Here is an 18,649-nt window from a genome sequence, read left to right as displayed (position 1 = left end):
GGACAACAAAAGACTGAACATTGCCTTTTTTTAAGGATATTTTGTTGACTTTAAGATGATCTTTTATGTTTTATTTTCATACACTACTGCTGAGTTATACAGGACCATTTTTTTTCTGATCTCCCCGGTCTGTCAGTTAGCAGACAGCAGAGAAATTTGCTTTTCACTCTGACTGAGGAAATCCATATTTTAATGTCTCAGAAGACTTCTGTAACCTGACTTCTTTTTATGTCCAAGGTGCTTTTGGAACGGCACTATTCTTTTATGTCCTTACATATTTTATACTATAGAGATTTTTTATACTATAGAGATTTGAGCCAGATGTACTGGAAAAACAATACCTCCTGAGAGTATTAAAAGTTGGTTGTCCCATAAATAATGTATGCATATGAATCAAATACATTTTAATAATGTCAAAGAGAGCTGATTGTGCAAACAAAAGACTTGTACATATTGTACATATTGTGCTAGTTACCACACATGTCTGCTCAATTTGTAAGCCATTCCTCTATTTCTTTCTATTGCAGAACGCAGAAGGTTACAATATGAGCATCCCCATGCCTGGCCACCCAGTGAATTTCTCTCAGGCCACTCTGTCCCAGGCCCAGAGAGATGTCGAGCAGCTGGAAAAGCTAATTGAAGAGCACGATGTGGTGTTTTTACTAATGGATACAAGAGAGAGCCGCTGGCTGCCTACGGTTATCGCTGCCAGCAAGAGGAAGGTAGGAAGGAACGGTACAATATGTAGAATGAACGGTCACAAAGCAGTGCGGTAGGGTGTGTGTGTGCGGGGGTGGGGTTCGATTATAGCTCCACTTATAGTATTTTACATAAAAACAATGAATGAAATGATGACATGCATTGTGAAAGTGGACACCTGCAACGAAGTGTGCACTCATGATTATTATTAAACTCTGCAGTTTAGTGGAGCTACTTTCAGATCATTATTTGGTTCTGCAAATTCGCCCTGTCACCGCTCTCATGAACCCGCTTAGAGGAGACAGCTGTTTTCAGCAAAAAAGCTCTAAATCAATCCACTGAGCAGCATCGTGTAGCAACTAGACAAACTAGCCTGTGAATAAAAGTCAAACATAAAACACCAAAAAGACCAAAATAGATGTAAATATTTAACCTTTTTACCTAAATGACTAGAAAAGTAATTAGCAAGTTTTTAATAGTTCATTGTTTTATACTGCAGATTAAAAGTGCATGTTATGCTATACCTTTTTAATTATTTTATTCTTTGCTATTAGGGACTTTTTGTAATCTACACAATGAATTGTAACATTATACATAATATTATTACTTTGTCTAGTCTGGACTGGTGCATTGTAGTCTAGTCTCAGATGTACATAAACAGAACAGGCTTTATGAGCTTTGTTGAGAGTATTTTGATAGTGGCACAGGAAATCAATACCATGGATTTAAACAGATCTGTTTGCTCAAAGGTTACTTTGGACCTCAAGCCACAGTGCAGCACTCTGGCAGGAGACATTAATGTCTTTTTAACTTAGTTTTTCTTTTATTTACCTTTAAGCTTGAATCTGAAATTGGGAAGCCCTTTTACTTCTCCTTCAGGAAACTAAGATTGCTTGATAACTCAAGTCCAACTTTTCTCTTTACCATTTTATATTAATTTTATTTTATAATTTGCCATGCAAAATTGGATTTATTGAACATTGTGTCAGGAACTTGTAATGCTTCCAGTGGGAACAGTAATGCAACGCTTATGTTGCTGTGTGCTGTTAAGTGGGCTGTTGATGAGGTTTTTTTCTGATTGCTGGCTCAACTGAGAGGTTATTTGACCATTTGTGTCATGGAGTTATTTGGCCAAGTGCCGCTCCAAAAATGTAGATGCTTTCCGTAGAGGCCAGTAATTTTTTATGTGATTGATTTTTTTTTTTTTTTTTAAATAATCCAATATGATGTTCCCTTATTGTCTGCATAAGAGAAGCCACATTTAACTGGTTGAAAATGTACTCAGTGCAAATGGCAAAAATATCAGTAATCAAGCCAAAGCAATTTTGATTCTTTTTATGATTTTATGACCATGTTTTACCATAATTGTTATTTTCACAGCTAGTGGTGAATGCTGCTCTAGGATTTGACACATTTGTCGTGATGCGCCACGGCCTGAAGAAACCTCCCAACACTCAGAGCGTTTCCACCGAGCCGGACTCCTCCCCTTCCTGCTCCTCTGCCTCCTCGTCATCCTCCACACCGGCCGGTGCTGCGCCCGCTGTCCCGGGATCGTCTCTGTTTTCAAACATCCCAGGGCACAAGCTTGGCTGCTACTTCTGCAATGATGTTGTGGCACCAGGAGATGTAAGGAAACCACACAGATAACAAGTATACACTCAACTAAGTAGCTCACCTAATGCACTCAAAACCAGGTAGACCCTGCTGCAAAGTCAGCTGTGTTGTTTACAGGGTTTAAATTAGTGATGGTTGCATGAGCGAAATCTCTTTTCAGATGTTATTTTCAAGAAAACAAGGTTTTGAGATGGTCCCAAGCAAACAGAAGCTGAAGTGAAAATGATTGCTATAAAAAATTACGGTGAGATATGAACTCGAATCTCCTGAGTGAAAGTCTCACGTGATTCCTGTTTTTATGCTTAACTATTAGGAGCATCACATCAGTGTTGTGTTTAAGGTTGCCTGCACACTTCTTAGTCATCAAAGATCTGTTGGTTTTAAATGCAGCATTTGGTTTAGTTATTGTTTGGTTTTTATATTTTTGAGAAAGATGGTTGTAATTGTTTTTCTGTAAGAGTTACAATATGCAAATCCCCCCCCCCCCCCCCCCCCCAAGAAAGTTGCAGCTTTCTAGCCTCGACACACATTCCCACATCCTGCTTGTGTCTCTGGATGTTCTTTGTTTTGGGGATTTTGGATTTTCTCCTTCTCTTGACCTTTTCGGAGTAATGCACGAAGATTCTTCATAGGCTATTAAAGGCTGTGGCATTTGTCGGAAACTTGCTGCAATGGGCTCTGACTTCTACTGTAAATGCCATATGTGTCGGTCTCTCTGTGAAACATTAAAGTATTACTAAGATTTGAACTTGAGGCAGAGCCTGCTATCAGTATATTCTAAATGTTGATCTAAGGTTGAGTTCAGTGAATGAATAAATATAGAGTTTTGCATATTGTTATAAATGTTTAAGTGAGACAGGCCTGAAGCAAAATGATACAGATTGTCTAAACATATGGGACATATTCAGTGTGAGAATGTACTGCTGCAAAAATAAAACATGACCAGAAAGTAAAAATGAAATACCTTTGACTCTAAAGGGTTACATGTCAGATTTTGTAGCCATTCCCCTGGTAAGCATGTGTGGTCCACAGCGAAATATCCCCAAAATGAATATTTGCAGGTTTGGCACAAACACTAATGATCCGTTCATACATCCATTAGCAATACCCTCTTACCCTTTTACATGTGAGCTGGAGCCTGTTCCAGCTGACACTGGCCAAGAGGTTTGCAGCCACTGACACTAATGGTCCATTTATGAAAATATTATGGCATTACTAACACCCTGCTCAACTGGAAGTATCCGCTAGTCATCAGTGTGTCATAAACAGTTTGTGATCAACAACTTGGCCAGTGCCAATGTATCTCACCTCTCATTTTTCTACTTTTAATGGAGAAAGTCCTCTCAGGTTTACTGGATTGACCTTTGGCTTTCTGGAGTTCCAGGACATGATTCTCTATATTGATCTTCTTACTATTTTTGTTGTGTTTTGTTTTGCTAAAATAGTCAACCCGGGATCGGACTCTGGATCAGCAGTGCACAGTCAGCAGACCAGGCCTTGCCATGATTGCCGGAGCGTTGGCTGTTGAGATGATGGTTTCCATTCTACAGCACAGTGAAGGGTAAGGATGACAAAATGTATGTTTGCTGCTAATAAGAAATTGAAGTTGTATTAAGGGTGTAACTACTGGCCGTTATACTTGTGTAGATTTTGATGCAAATAGTTACTGGGACATCACTCATGGGTTTATTTAGAAGTAGATTACTGTTTTGATTACTGGAGTCAGTGAACATGAGCACGATCAGATTGATGACCAGTAGGTAAAAGCGAGCCATGCCCCAACTGTACAACCTAATTTATGCTTAATAGGACTCTTATTTACCCTTCACTGTTAGAAGTACAGTCATCTTCTCATCGACTGCTAAACAGTCATGTCTCCTTTGCAACATGTGTCCTTCATTATTGTTTAATTTGTTTATGTATATATTTACTTATTTTTGACTGTGGTTATGTGTAATGAACAGTAACTGTAGGCTAAGAAGGAAGTGGAGCCTGATGTCACAGAGTTTCAAATACTCAAATATTTACTGGGAGAGACCAGGGTGGACAGGATAAGGACTGAGTATATTACAGAGAGAGAGCTACAGTTGGATGGTTTGGAGATAAAGTAAGAGAGGCAAGGTTGAGAGTAACATGTGCAGACAGAGAGGGGAGTGGATATACTGGGTAAAAAGATGTTGATGATTGGGCTGCCTGGCAAGAGGAAAAGAAGAAGAGAACACTTATGGTTATAGTGAGAAAGAACATCTAAATGCTTCATTTGACAGAAGAGTTTGAAAAGGTTAGGGTGAGATGGAGCCAGCTAATCTGCTGTGGCAACCGCTGAAGAGAGCAACTGAAAGAAAAAGTGGGCTAGAAAGATGCTAGTCTAACAGTAGCTTTACATTCATTCTTGATTACAGATGTACACAAAATTATTAGCCCCCTCATGACATTTTAAGTTGTTGTCCAAATTTGCCCATGTGCTTTTTTTTATTTAACAGAATCAGGGATCTTCAAGATAGCATTTCTAAACATATTCGTTTTCTTTAGAAATCATAAAATACTTTTTGTTTTCACACAATAACATAATTGTTTTAACAAAAACATACCAGGCTCAGTATTGTTACCCCCCTGAAAAACGACCCTTTTGTAGAGCAATAGCACAAATCAGTCCTGTGCAATGATGTCCTTTAACTTTGCAAAGCTTGACGGATGTAAAATCGAGTTAAAACTAAAGGATATTTTCCCATTATTCACTTGAGAAGGCTTCAGGACAGAAACAAAAGAAAATCAGTTTAGATCATCGTTGATGCTCTCAAAGCAGGACATGGATATACAAAGTTATCACAAGGTTTATAATTGTCGAAAGCTGGAATGGGAAGTATCATCAAGAATTTCAAAGAGAGCGACACAGTACAGAGCAAGCCTGGCAAAGGTAGGAAGCGAAGGAGTTCACTCATTCATAGAAGAAGATCACTAAAACCCTGCACAGAAATGCACTGCAAGGCTGTAGACTGAGGAAAAACTCAATTTCTGCGTGGACACACCTTCAAGCCAGACTCAAGTACACTTAACACAACCTGAAGATTGTGCATCATTTAATCACATAAAGCTAGACAACTAGAAACTGAAAACCAGAGCTATTTGGCTACAGAGACACTGCTTATGTTTGGAGAAAGAAGGAGAGGTGTAAGAACATCAACCCACAGTGAAACTTGGTGGTGGGAGTATTATGTTTTGAGGATCCTTGAGTGTGACTGGAACTGGGAATCTCGTCAAGAAGAAAAACGATTTTAAAAGAAAACCTCAAGCAGTGAGCGTCAGAACTGGATAGCTGTCTTCTAATAAGACAACAACCATACATCCCATCTGGTGAAGAACAATGTCAATGGTACTGACTGGCCTGCACAAAGCCCTGACTTGGATTCCCCTGAAAATCTGTGGATTGACTCAAGACTGACAGACAGGTAGATAGGCATATAGATACATAGACACTTTATTGATCCCACACGGGAAATTATTGTGTTATGGCAGCAGGAAAGAATGAAAAGAATAAAAATGGTACAGTCTACAATAACTAAACAACATAGTTATAGTAAAAGTGACGTGGGCACATAGGCACTTATCCGTTTTTTTTAAGGAAGAGTAAGAACATTAATACACTAATGTTAATAATACATTAATAAAGAAGATATAACACAGGTAATATCTATAATGCAATTTTCCTCAGAGGTGTGGAGTTGAGCAGGTGAGATGGGATGTCCATGATGGAGAGCATGTTTGTTCAGTGACCTTCTGTCCCTCATTGACTCAGAGACCTACAAGTTTTGGCCAATGATGCTTCTGGCCTTGTGAATCAGTTGGCATCTCTGGCACTGACAATGACCCCCAGGAGGGAACAGCAAAATAAATAGGGGAATTGCCACAAACTGGTAGAACTCCAAATCTTGCCGAACATGTTAAAGTATCTGGACTTCATCAGAAAGAGGAGTCTGCTCGTCACCTTCTACTACGCAGCAACACTTTTGATCTTCCAGTTTAGTCTGTTCTATTCAGGCGGACTTAGATGTATCCGTAGCTGCCCATGTTGTTAATGGGCCGTGTCACAGATTTTCTTTCCTCTGAAGGTCAACCACCATCTCTTTGTCTTGACCTTCAGAAGCAGGTTATTTCTGCCAGACCACTCCACAAAGCTTCTCACCAGCTCCCTACAAGAAACAACTGTAGGCTGTTGTCCAGCAAAAACAACATATAACTCATTATTAGCATTGGTGGGGAGGGGTAGTTTTTGTAAAATAATTTTGTATTTGTGTGCAAAGTAAATGCCAGCATCCAAAATAAAACTAGTATGTTTGTAAAAACTGTGTTAAAAATCCTTTGCTGTAATCTGTATGTCTGTTTAAAGATAAACGAGCTGCTTTTTTTTTTTTAAGCTCAGCAGGACATGGCTATGGCTATGTAACAAACTGTTAGCTGGGGGATCTTAGACCACTTTGATTGAGCCTATCCCAGCAGCCATAGGGTAAGAGGCAAGGTACAGCCAGTCTAAAAACTAATGGAAAAACAGAAACTCTTAACTCTCACATCCACACTGGGAGCAATCTAGCATCGCCATTTAACATAACATGAGAGAACATACCAACTCCATAGAAAAGCGTTAGCCAACCAAGAAGTTTGAACCCAGGACCTTCTTGCTGTGAGGCATCAGCGCTAATGCGCTGCACTGTCAAAGCCCCAAACCTGCATTTACTTGCTTTCATCTATAAGGGTAACTACACTTACACTTTCTGGTAAAACACTGTCACCTGGTGGTGAAATTTTTAGTTAAATTGTACAAATTCTGATTACACTTAGATACATTTTACACTTGAAAAAATTATATGTGTTAGAAGGTAAAAAAACAGTGTGAATACTGAGCTATGCATCAAGGTTTGACTGCTTTTAAAGCCATTAGATCGATATTTTAACACGAGTCACTTTTGGAGCAGCCTCACGTAGTCTTTAGACGATCTGCAGTTTTTAGCTAAATGTCAAACTGGCTTTATTTTTTGACACTGAAGGTTGACCCTTGCCGTGACATTTTAGACCTGTACGCAACGTTCATCTTTTATGTATTAAAATGTATGGTCTAGCCATACATTTCATAGGTTGAAGTGTTGGGCAAAGTGTTATTTTGTTTATTATAAGGAACCCCATTAGCTTCCACAACAGTGGTTGCTAGTCTTCCTGGGGCCCAAACCATCAAATACCACCAAATAAAATGTACACAATGAGTTGGATGCAAAATGTCCAATAATTTGTGCTCTTACATCCACAATAGGTTTTACAATTCTGAAAATGTAAACATGTAAATATTAAAATTATTAAAAAACAAAACAAAAAAACCCCACTCAAACAAAATACACAATTTCCATTACAAGTAACATTACCCTCTTACAATTTTTACAAATAAATTAAAAACTGCTTAGATAGGCTTTTAGGTGATTTTTAAAATTATGAATAGAAGCCAATTCTCTAATTGCATAAGGCAACTTATTCCACTGAAAAGATGCTCTAAATATAACAGAGTTTTTCAAAAAGTTACTTTTAACTCGAGGAGTTACTAAATTGTGGTTAGTTGAGAATCGTGTAGCATGATTATGTATTTCATCTGGATACTGCAACTGAGCATAAAAAAAGTGTGGTGTGTTTACCAGCATGGCTTTCTTTAAAAATACAAGTAAGCCATAGTATAATTTAGCTTGTACAGAAAGCCAAGAAAGTTTATCGTGCATTTTATCAATACTTGTATAATGTGAACACCTTAACACTAATCTGGCCGCCCTATTTTGGACTAACTGAAGTCTGTTCAGATCTGTCTTATTAGCTGCTGACCAAATGATTGAGCAGTACTCTAGATGAGATAATACTAGTGCATTAATGACATCTTTCATAATTGAAGAAGTAATATAAAAAGAGCATTTCCTAGCTATAGCTATGCCCTGTCCCATTTTCTTAATAACAGAGTTGATGTGCTGAGACCATGAAAGGTGGTGGTTTATGGTAACACCAAGTAATTTAATCTGGGTGACCTGTTCTAATACCGATCCAGCTATGGAAAGATTTAGTTGTGGGCTGCTGACTAAGCGTACTCTACTTCCTATTAACATGGATTTGGAATTAGACACGTTTAAAATCATGTTGTTTTTACTTATCCAGTCAAACACGTTCAGCAAATCTAGTTGTAATACGCTGGTCAATTCAGAGTAGCTGCTGGCTGAATAAAACATGGTGGAATCATCAGCATACATTACAAGATGAGATTTATCCAGGACGTACGGCAAATCATTTGTAAAGACTGAATAGTGTGAGAGGTTGAACAGCAGGTATATCTGGTCTCTTACGGTGTCAGTGGATATTCCCCGATGAACACTTGAGTTTATTCTCAGCACAGTCTGCTTGACTCTTGTGTCACACCTCTGGTTTTTGTGTTTCTGGTATACAATATATGCTTCTCAGCATGGTGCTAGAAAAAAAAATCATACTCCGAATCATAGTAGAAAAAAAGTTTTTATGTCATACTGCCCTCTTCTTTTACACACACAGTCCACATTCCAATCTGGGTTTAATAAAACATCCTTGCAAACACTAGAGGGCTAGCACTCTCCTCCCTTAGTGAACGGCCCTGATTACCAGTATCTGTCTGAAGTACTCTCATCAGTACTTCACTCCAGGCTTAAAGCTAAGGGAGATGTTACCTTTTTGATGGAGCAGCACAGCAGCTGAGGTCTCACTGCGCTGCAGGTAGCATTGGTAATTTGGTTGTAGCACAGACCTGACCCCCCCGCCGAGCTTTTTCTCATTTTCATGCTTCAAAAGCTCTAACACCGAGGTTCAATCAGCCCTTAAGTTCTCTTTGCAGTCTGTGCTCTTCGAATGTGTATTTTTTTCTTAACGCCAATGGGGATGTGTCCATGCCTATTAAGTGTGTAGTCATGTGCACGGGTGTGTCTTTGTGAAAATGGAATTGTGTGTGCCCTTTTTGGTGAAAATCCTACTAAAGTGGCTGCTTGCTGGGCCTGATAAGACGGCCATTTTCTCTCAGAATGTTTTTGAGATGTTATAAGCTGTTACAAAGCCGTTCTTTCGGTCCTGGATAAAAAGCTTAGAAAGTAAAGGAGACTGAATTTCCATGTGCTTTTTCCAGAACTTCTGTGTTTATGTAGCTCCTTGCTTTACACCAAGATCTCTCTGTGTCTTGCTTCAGCTACTCTCTGTGTCCTTGTTTTTATCTTAGTAGCTGTGTTTGTGCCTTTCTGTATAACCCCAATTCTTCCAGCTCTTTATCCCAAAAAAGCCCCTTACACCAGCTCTCATTTGAAATCTTACTCCATAGCAACCACTGGCTTTAGAAAATTGGCACTTCAGGATTAATGTTGCTGCAGTTTGACAGAGATTTCTGACTTTGCAAAACCACTGTCAGCTCAGCGCGAGATGTGATATTTCACTTATTGTTATCCACACAGAGTAGAACCTTTTAACCCGAATTTAAATTAACTGGGGAGCAGGAGCTCTCAGATCACATGAAAAATGTAAAACCTTTTAATATTGAAGGAAGTAGGATCTATTAGTTCTCAGTATAGAAAACCAAAATCAGTGTTTCTTAGCAGCACATTTAGATTTGCTGTGTATTATAAAAAATCATCAGAATGCAGTGTATTATAATTTTCTGTGGAAGGCTGTTTAAGCAGGTTTGCTGGTTTTAATTCCTCATCTTATTTATTTATTTATTCTTTTATTACTTATTTCTTAAAAACTTCCAAAATTGCACAAGCGTGTGTGTAGGTATATAAACTTCTGTCCCTTTTCTTCTCCTTCAGAGGCTATGCAGTGGCCAGCAGCAGCGATGACAGAATGAATGAACCTCCCACCTCGCTCGGTCTCGTGCCACATCAGGTAAGACATAGATGCACTCATATAAAAATCTGAAATTAATAACATGCAAAATGTTGCTAAAAATCCAAAGTATGCATGCACAAGTTAAAAAATAATAATAAAAAGAATTGCATAACAGACAGTAAACTGCAATTGCTGAAGTTGAATTCAGGGTCAGCATATTTACAGGCTATTAAAGTTTTCCAGACACCTACATACAAAGCTCTCAGTGACTCAGGGGAACAAGTGGCAGATCCTGAAGGCGGAGGCTGAAGTATTGCTTTAACATTCTGAAAAAGCTGCATTTCACTGAGAGTCCAGTTTGGGACTGCGAAGAGAACAACGGTAACCAAGTGCAGAAGAGAGATAATTGCAAAGGACTATCTCAGCATTCACCCCATGAAGGAATGATTATGTTTTGATTCAGCAAGTGAAAAGGGGCACAGTTTGCTGTGTTGTTATGCATACTCTGTGAAAAGAAGGACAAGCTGAAATGATGGAAATGTTGCGTAATTCAGCAGCCCCGCTGTTATAGTATTTCACTAAGTGCCCTGCACACAACCTTTCCTTAAAATCTTGGCAAGTCAGTTCTATGGCTGCTATTAGTGGTGATTTTTTTTTTTCTCCAGGTTTTAATATTCTGCTGGGTTTTTGTCCACATCAGTACAAACATACATATGTAGAGGCAACATTCTTACATCTGATGTTTTTTATTCTGTAACAATACACAAAGGTTTCCCGTTTTGGTGACTTTAATAGTCATTAAATATGTTCAAACTGAAAGATCAAACATGACTCAAGGTTCCTAATGAGGAGACTTCATCATGCCTGGAAACCATCATAATTAAGAGATCTTAGTCTTTCCGAGCGCCAGAAGCCCATTTTCTGGGACAGGAAGAGATTTTCTGATATGCAAACTTTAGCTGCAGATTTGCACGTCTTTGTGCTTTATGAATTAGTGCCTTTCAGTCCTTTTGTAGAAATGAGTCAAGAGTAATGTGCTACGGATCGTCATAACAGGCAGTAACTAGACTTGAATTTGGTGCTGCCAAATAGAACAAAATTAATTATTTTTCATAGCTCAAGAAACACGGCACTTGAGGTCAGGCAAGGCTCAGCTGGAAGCTGTGGCAAAGTCATAGCTCATAGTGATAATCAATGAGCTGGTTGCAGCAGCTATTATGGAGAAGAAAGGAAAAAGAAAGGGTCCGTGTGCTTATCTCAATAGTGCACCTTTGTGTAGCTATTTTCCTTTGGTTTGTCATTAGTAAAACTCACTTTGCAAGTTTTTTTGTGTGGGTTTTTTTTGTTTAATGGTTTTTGGATTGTGTTGAGCGTGATTGGACTAATGACCTAATGACACATTCAAATTGGATTTTGTTTACTAATATATTCATTTTTTTCATGTAATAGGAAAGTGTAAATATTTTTATTGATTTTGCAAATTACCTAGGACAAACTGTGCTCCTGGCTAAATGGTGGTTTTTCATCTCCTCTATTTACGTATCACCATCAATATTCATCATCATGAAAACTGCCTTTTGCTTGACACATCTGCTGGCAGCCAAACAACCCATAAAAAATTGGCATTCAAATGTGGTATTTTATGTGTGTGCTCATGTACAGAGAGAAGGTGCAAAAATGATTGGAGTGAAAAATGCAAAATAAATAATATGCTTGAGACGCACACATTTATGTATAAATGACTGAGGTGCTCAGTCTCCCGGCACTCTGTGCCTGTACAGCACTCTGCAGTTTGTTTGGGGTTTTTTTTGTGGTGCCACAGTGACAGCTTCTGGTGATTTGCAAAAATTGCACACTTGTATCTCCATTGTAACTGAAGTGCAGCTATACCATTGCCTTCCCCTCGTTTTCACCCGCACTGTCAATTTTGTGCCCTTGAATAGAGCTGTGTTTGAGAGATGTTCTCAACATGTTTTTGATACTTCTGTGTGTTAAGCCCAAGCTAAATCAAATAATCAACATTAAGGGTTACTATAAGTAACAACTACTACAATAGCACTTTACTCTGATATATGTAGAATTAAACTGGATTTAGCTATATTGTCCAGTTTCACAAACTCTTAAATTTACTTCAAAGGGCATGCAAGACCTTTTATCTTCTGTCCCTCAATTAAAGTCCCCAAAAAACAAGAATATAAGGGGTGGACAGCCGGGCCTAAGGTAGAAAATAATCCAAAATAGCAAAATTGCAACGTAGATAATGGATAAAATGATCAAATTAAGCATGGCCTTAATGTGGGAGGAATGTTGAGCAACTTGAACTGGGATCCAAAGCGGCACATATATTATCATCCCTTCAAGTTAAAAGCACTGATTGTCAGTGGAAATGATGCACCTTGATTGCTTTGATGTAACTCAAAAGCAGCAGCAGGATGCTTTAATACTCCATGAAGTAATTAGTGGTCTTACAGTCTTGAATGACATGTCTGACGAGCCGTGCTTAAACAGCAGTTAATCTTCATGTGTTATCCAAACGTGTGTTGAACTGTGCCTGACGTCGACTGAGCACATTACTTGACACACATATGTGGTCAGTTTATGCTCTCTACAGAAAGCTATAGAGTCTGTTCACGACTGCCTCACTCGCCCACGCTCATCCACTGGTCTGACTCACTGCCCCCCCCCCCCCCTCCCCCCACAGTTTACCTTACTCTCTGGACATGGTGCGTCACCTGTCACTGCAGGTTAACACACAGCGTAAGAAATGAATTTGGTGCACATAAGGACGAACACTGATGCTCTTGATCTTCAAACACCAAAAGCCTTGAATTTCCACCTTTTCTCCGTCACTGGGCATCAGCAGTAATTGGCCACAAATGTTTGATATACTCGTCAGTCTCACCACCAGATAATTATAGCCAGGAAATTGTTACATGCTCCTCATGTTTTGTGCGTCATCAAAAAAACAGAAAACAAAAAAAAATCCATTATTGGCTGAAGCTTTTATTACAAAACAGGAAGCTGGGGGTGGATGAGGAAGGTGATTACAAGAATGTGATGTGATAAGTGATACTGCAACATGCATGTATATGATTAATTAAGAGTGAAGGCATTTAGCACTTAAATATGATGAAATGAACCAAATTGAAACATGCCTTTATAACACCAGAGGGCGCTCTCTGCTTTCAGTTTAAACAGCATACAGAAATTGCTGGCAAATTTTCATTACATATTCTTGTTTTGCATTTTCATGTTTGTCAGTGGAAGCATTACTTTCTGCTTTCAAGGAATAAAAACATCACCTTTGCCATTTCCTAGCAAGTCTCCTGGTGAACACACCAGCTTCCAAAAGCTGCTTGTTTTTCTTGTTGTTTATCTTTTGTTAATGTCAGCTTGTCCCCTCTGTTGTCAAACCTTGATCACATAATTAGAATGTCTGCTTTTCTGAATATTTTCTTAAGGGTCTTATTCTCCTCCACAGATTCGAGGCTTTCTTTCAAGGTTCGATAATGTCCTGCCTGCCAGCCTGGCCTTTGACAAATGCACTGCCTGCTCCCCCATTGTAAGTGGCACCAAATGTATCTGAATAGTTCTAATTATGTGTTTCTGAATCCAGTTTTGCAGCAAGACTGTGTTTTAATGTTGAACTGCACTTTGCCAGAAAAAAGTAGATACAATGTAGATGTGCCTTGATGCATCCCTCAATCATCCAGGTAAGGAAATCCCAAAAAATGGATTCTGTTCTGAGACTAGCACCACTAAATGAACAATGGGCTGTGAGGTCTATATATATCCCCTGCTTAAAGTATCGAAGTATCAGATTAGATTCTGTTACTATGTGACAACATTGTTTCCAAACACAAATTGCAGCCTTAACAGAAAGAGGGGGATTCCCATCTCTCCTATTTCCACATTGTGGAGTCAGTGTTGAAATGCAGTTCCTTGAGGAATACTGAATCCACACAGAGAGAGACACAGAAAAGCTGGTAAAAGCATATGGTAACAATCAGGCAGCAGTTGTTCATTGATGTCAGTAACTGTCGTTGAGTGCAATTAGCTCCCACTGCTGCTCTCTCTTTTTTTGTCTGTGTGTATGTGTGTGCATGTGCATAGATGGGTTGTTGAAGGGTTCATATATCCTAACTAAGGCCAAGTGGGGTAAGAGAAATTGCCCTTTGTGTTTTGTTTTGTTTTTTCTCCTAATAGGTTGATATCCAACTGGCCAGTGTGGCTAAGTGTGTAGCAAAGTAACTCATTGTTTTTACACTGGTGTAAGACTGGGAACCAGGGGAGTCGCGATAGAAAAGTACAAATTAAAGAAGGAGAAAGTTTTTTGTCATTTCGTGGCTTTTGTTTGTTTGTTTGTTTGGTGTTTTTTTGTTTGTTTTTTTTAAATGGGAAGAATATCGAGGGTTTATAAGCAGAGGAAGTAGAGCGTTAAAAGCAAGGGTGTTGTGATGAGTGGAGGGCTGGTTCAGTCTTTCATTCTTCCCTGATCTCAATGCACTCTTTGTGTCTATAAAGAGGTCATAAAGCCCCAGATCTATCACTTTCATGTGAAGACGGGGAGAGAAACCAAGAGGCAGCAGGGGGAGGGAGTTGGCTAGCTTGTGCACTAAAAGTTTTTTTTCCACCTACGCTCTGACAAAAAAAAAAGGAAAAAAAGTCTGCAGTTCCAGCCCATCTTAAGGTGTCATGTTTCTGCCTGTGTGACTGATGAGATTATTCGGTCTGCACAGAAGTTTCATATGGTTTGACAGGGATTGGGTAAAGCCTGTGTAGTTGGGAACAATGAACAACATGGGTTTGGAAAGACGATCCTTTGCTGAGGCAGGGATAAAGGTTATGTAGTGAAGCTGGTGAATATGTTTAATCCCACTCACACATCTTTTCCATCTGTTTTGCATTCGCTTATCATCCTTTCAGTCTCTTCTTTTATTCTTTTTTCAGTCTACTCCTGTTTTACATCTCCTTCTTTCCTCTTGTACATCTTACCTTCTCTGCCTTACTTCTCTTCCTCCCCCACATCTCTCCTCCCTTTGTGTGTTTCTCTTGTCCATCTATTGGTGTATTAAATAGTGTGTGGATGTGTGGGTTTTTGTGTGTGAGAGAGAGAGACAGCGAGTGCAGGTCTTTCTGTGTGTATTTCTGCCGCAGTCAGCTGTGTGCTGCCAGGTCACTATGGAAACAAAACAATTCAGCCCCTGTCTGGGCTGGAGCAGTTCCTGTAGAGTTGGGGCTTTTCGCTCTGTGTGTGTGTGTGTGTGTGTGTGTGTGTGTGTGTGTGTGTATTTCCTAACTCTCTGGGGCTACAAGCCAATAAAACTATACGCCAAAGAGTAAATCACAGCTGACGTGGCTTTGTCTAAAACTGTGCCAGATACCTCTTACTACAGCTACTTGTACACACCACCAAATATGCTTCCACTATTAGTAGCAAACATATACTTTTTCTGTTTGGGTTGTAAAGTTCTGACGACATTTGTAACTGGTCACTAACATAACTCACAGTGTTCCTCTGTGAAGGTGGTCTCTCTTTTAAACTTGTACTTGCTTGTGTTGTTTTATATTCAGAGTAAATCGTCCTTAAACCACAGATTGTAAAGATGAAAAGCAAAGAATATAAGGAGTGGACAGCCAGAGAGTGTCTGCAGGTATTTTTTGTGCTATGTCGGGGTGAATTTCCATTTCATTGCTTTTGCTGATGTGTGATATTAAGTTTTTAAAGCACCAACCAAAGAAATTAATAGAAAATAATCAGATATAAAACATAGGATGCAATCATAAGTTACCACAAGTGCACCCTGGGGAAAAAACAAAAAATACTCCTTTAGATTGCCTGATCTCCTCTTCAAGGTAGTCTCCTTAGACGGAGCTGCACAGCTGCCAGAAGGGCTTCTATTTTGGGAACGCTCAGTGGAAATCTTGTTTAAACCGCTCGCACTCGTGTGTCTGCATTTTGCATGGAAGTAGTCCAAAATAGTAACCCTTCAACTTGAACTTCATAATGGGTAGGAGGATGAAGATGCAGGGCATCACTTCTGGCGAGTAGGTAAGATGGTAAGAAGGATGATTATGCTGATGTGTCCAGGAAAAAAACTCAAAACACTTCTAGCTACACATTCTTTGCTAGCTGTACCTTCTCTGAAATGTCCTTTTTCACCAATACTACACCCACAAACCTATAATAATGAGTCAGTATGGAGTTTTTAAAGCATGTGTCTGCATAGGCGTGATGGCCGTTCTTGTTAACAGAGGAAGTGAGTCAGCAGGAACTGTTTACTCACAGTATTCAGAATATATTAGGTGTCACATTATGGAATCACAAAGTCCTGGTAAATTATGTGCTTAAGTTAAAAATGAAACCAGCTTAAACCACCATTAAAGCAGCTGTACTTTAAAAAGCATCCGGTCCCTCATATTCTTCAGTGTTTACAAGCAAATTTGAGTCCTTGGTTGTAAAGGAGTCCTCTGTGTCACCAAGACCACTGTGGCATGAATAAGGCACGGCGGGTCCAGGGATCAGTGTTTTTAGACATTTTATTTCCGACACCTCACACCACACACACCTCACACACCTGAGTCCCCGTGTTTTTAACGTGGCGGGCGTGATTGCGGATGCCGTGCAGGTGCGTCCGCCCTCCCTGCACGCCACCGCAGACCACGCCCACCACAACCACCCACTGTTTGATATCTTTAGAAACTGCTAGAGGCACACGTGTAGTGTGTGATGCTTCCAGTTAATGCCTTCTGTATGGATCCAGCTTCAAAAAGGAGGCCTGCCAACTGTCAATAAAGCTCGGAGGTGCATTTATGTGGCCCCGAGTGGAAGGAAGCTTTGCTACAAGTGCACGTGTGAATCCATATGTCAGCGTTTATGTCTATATATGCAGCAACCCATCTCATCCAGATGTTTGTTTGTTGGTGAATTTGTAGTTTTGCTTAATTGATGCTATCTAGCAGCAGCACATGATCACTATTAAAGCCATCAACACCGTGAAACACTTCAAAATTTTCTCTCTTTTTTTTTTTTGGAGTCTTTTCATTTCTTTGTTTGTCCAATTATAGTATTTACAACAATGTAATTACATTTTTATGGGAAATGCTCTAAACGCAGAGAGCCTTTGTGGACATGTTTTTCCAAAAGGTGTGTGTTTGATGTCCTTAGCACTGTGTTTGTGCAGTGACTTTATTAACTTTATCACAAGATCGTCATGGTCATTAGGTTGCCTCCTGTGTCATGAAAAGCTACATTTCAACAAAGTGGGTTATGGCCGTTGGCGTCTCACATAACACACCCCATGGATCGAAGTGGAGAGTCAAAGAAATAAAAGAGAAAGAAGGAAAGAAAAGAGAGGTTGAAAAGATGAATGAGGGGACACATCAGTGTGTATTGTGTGCGGTGTGTCTGGCTCCAAGACTAGACGCCAGTCTGCGAACTCACACACACAGACAGTGATGCACACATTGTGTTGCTGTCTGAAGCAGAGGTAACTCTACACCTGCAGGGGAGGGTCTGTAGGCATCTATGAAAGGCTTTGCTAAGACTAGCAGGGTAGTCCAGAGGGCAGAGGATCTGTGGATGTGTGGTTTTTGGAAAGAAGGTGTGGGTATTTGAAGTCTGTACTGTAGGGGATTAAGGTAAACACCGCAGAGTGATTGTAGAGGTGCCGAATTGTGGTGTTATAGAAGTTAAGCCTGAGGGCCAGAGTTTTAAAAGTCCCTTTTTTAAAAAAAAGTGTTTCTTCCGTGCAAAAATTATGATCTGCTTTTATGTAATAATGTTTTTGCGGATACATTTTCTCATGTTGTGATTCTTTAGCATGGCTTATTTGTCCAGTGCAAGGCACATCTAATAAGGATACCAAAAGCGTAATGTGTGGGGAAGGAAAACATTTCATAACCGCCTTTGGCAAGATGTAACATATTACTAAAAAACACAGTAAAGGTCAAACAGTGCATTTAGGTTGTAGAACCTTTTTTTTCACCTGTGTAAGTCTGACCTTTGCTGTTTTAACTCTTGCACCTGAGCAAACTAAAAGAGGGCTTTGTCTGTTTAGCCAGCACACACGGCGACATCTACATTTTCAGAAAGAGAAGATTTAGAGATTTTATCTTGTAAGTGTTTAAGTCATTTTGTATTTTTCCCAGTTACTTAGCCAGTTCACGATCAGTTTATGCTGATCAGCTGTTTCTGTATACTTTCAGTGAAAGCAGAAGTGTAGTATCATAGCACACATAATTCTCCGCATGTAAACTGAACCCAAACAATGGTGTAATAACCCAGAGTTCCATTTTGGATTAAATAACCTTTAACTGTTGTTATGTTTTCTTTTGTTTTTTAATCTAGGTCTTAGACCACTATGAGAGGGAAGGTTTCAGCTTCCTGTCCAAGGTTTTTAATTCTTCCCATTCATTCCTGGAGGACCTGACGGGGCTGACTCTGCTGCACCAAGAGACACAGGCTGCAGAGGTA

The 18,649-nt window shown here is 39.5% G+C and overlaps 1 protein-coding gene across 1 annotated transcript in view; it reads left to right on the top strand.

Annotated features, from left to right (window-relative positions):
• The window catches only part of atg7 (ATG7 autophagy related 7 homolog (S. cerevisiae)), a 61,081-nt gene that overhangs the window by 16,025 nt on the left and 26,407 nt on the right, over positions 1 to 18,649 (top strand). The window contains exons 13-18 of the mRNA XM_085160675.1: positions 528 to 722; positions 2,080 to 2,325; positions 3,759 to 3,874; positions 10,155 to 10,230; positions 13,655 to 13,735; positions 18,524 to 18,646. Coding sequence (XP_085016801.1) covers positions 528 to 722; positions 2,080 to 2,325; positions 3,759 to 3,874; positions 10,155 to 10,230; positions 13,655 to 13,735; positions 18,524 to 18,646 — 837 coding nt within the window. The remainder of the gene's footprint in view (positions 1 to 527; positions 723 to 2,079; positions 2,326 to 3,758; positions 3,875 to 10,154; positions 10,231 to 13,654; positions 13,736 to 18,523; positions 18,647 to 18,649) is intronic.

The sequence above is a fragment of the Neolamprologus multifasciatus genome, chromosome 5 (genome assembly GCF_963576455.1).
Source record: "Neolamprologus multifasciatus chromosome 5, fNeoMul1.2, whole genome shotgun sequence".
Taxonomy (NCBI): Eukaryota; Metazoa; Chordata; class Actinopteri; order Cichliformes; family Cichlidae; genus Neolamprologus; species Neolamprologus multifasciatus.
This window is presented reverse-complemented; position numbering and strand designations above follow the sequence as displayed.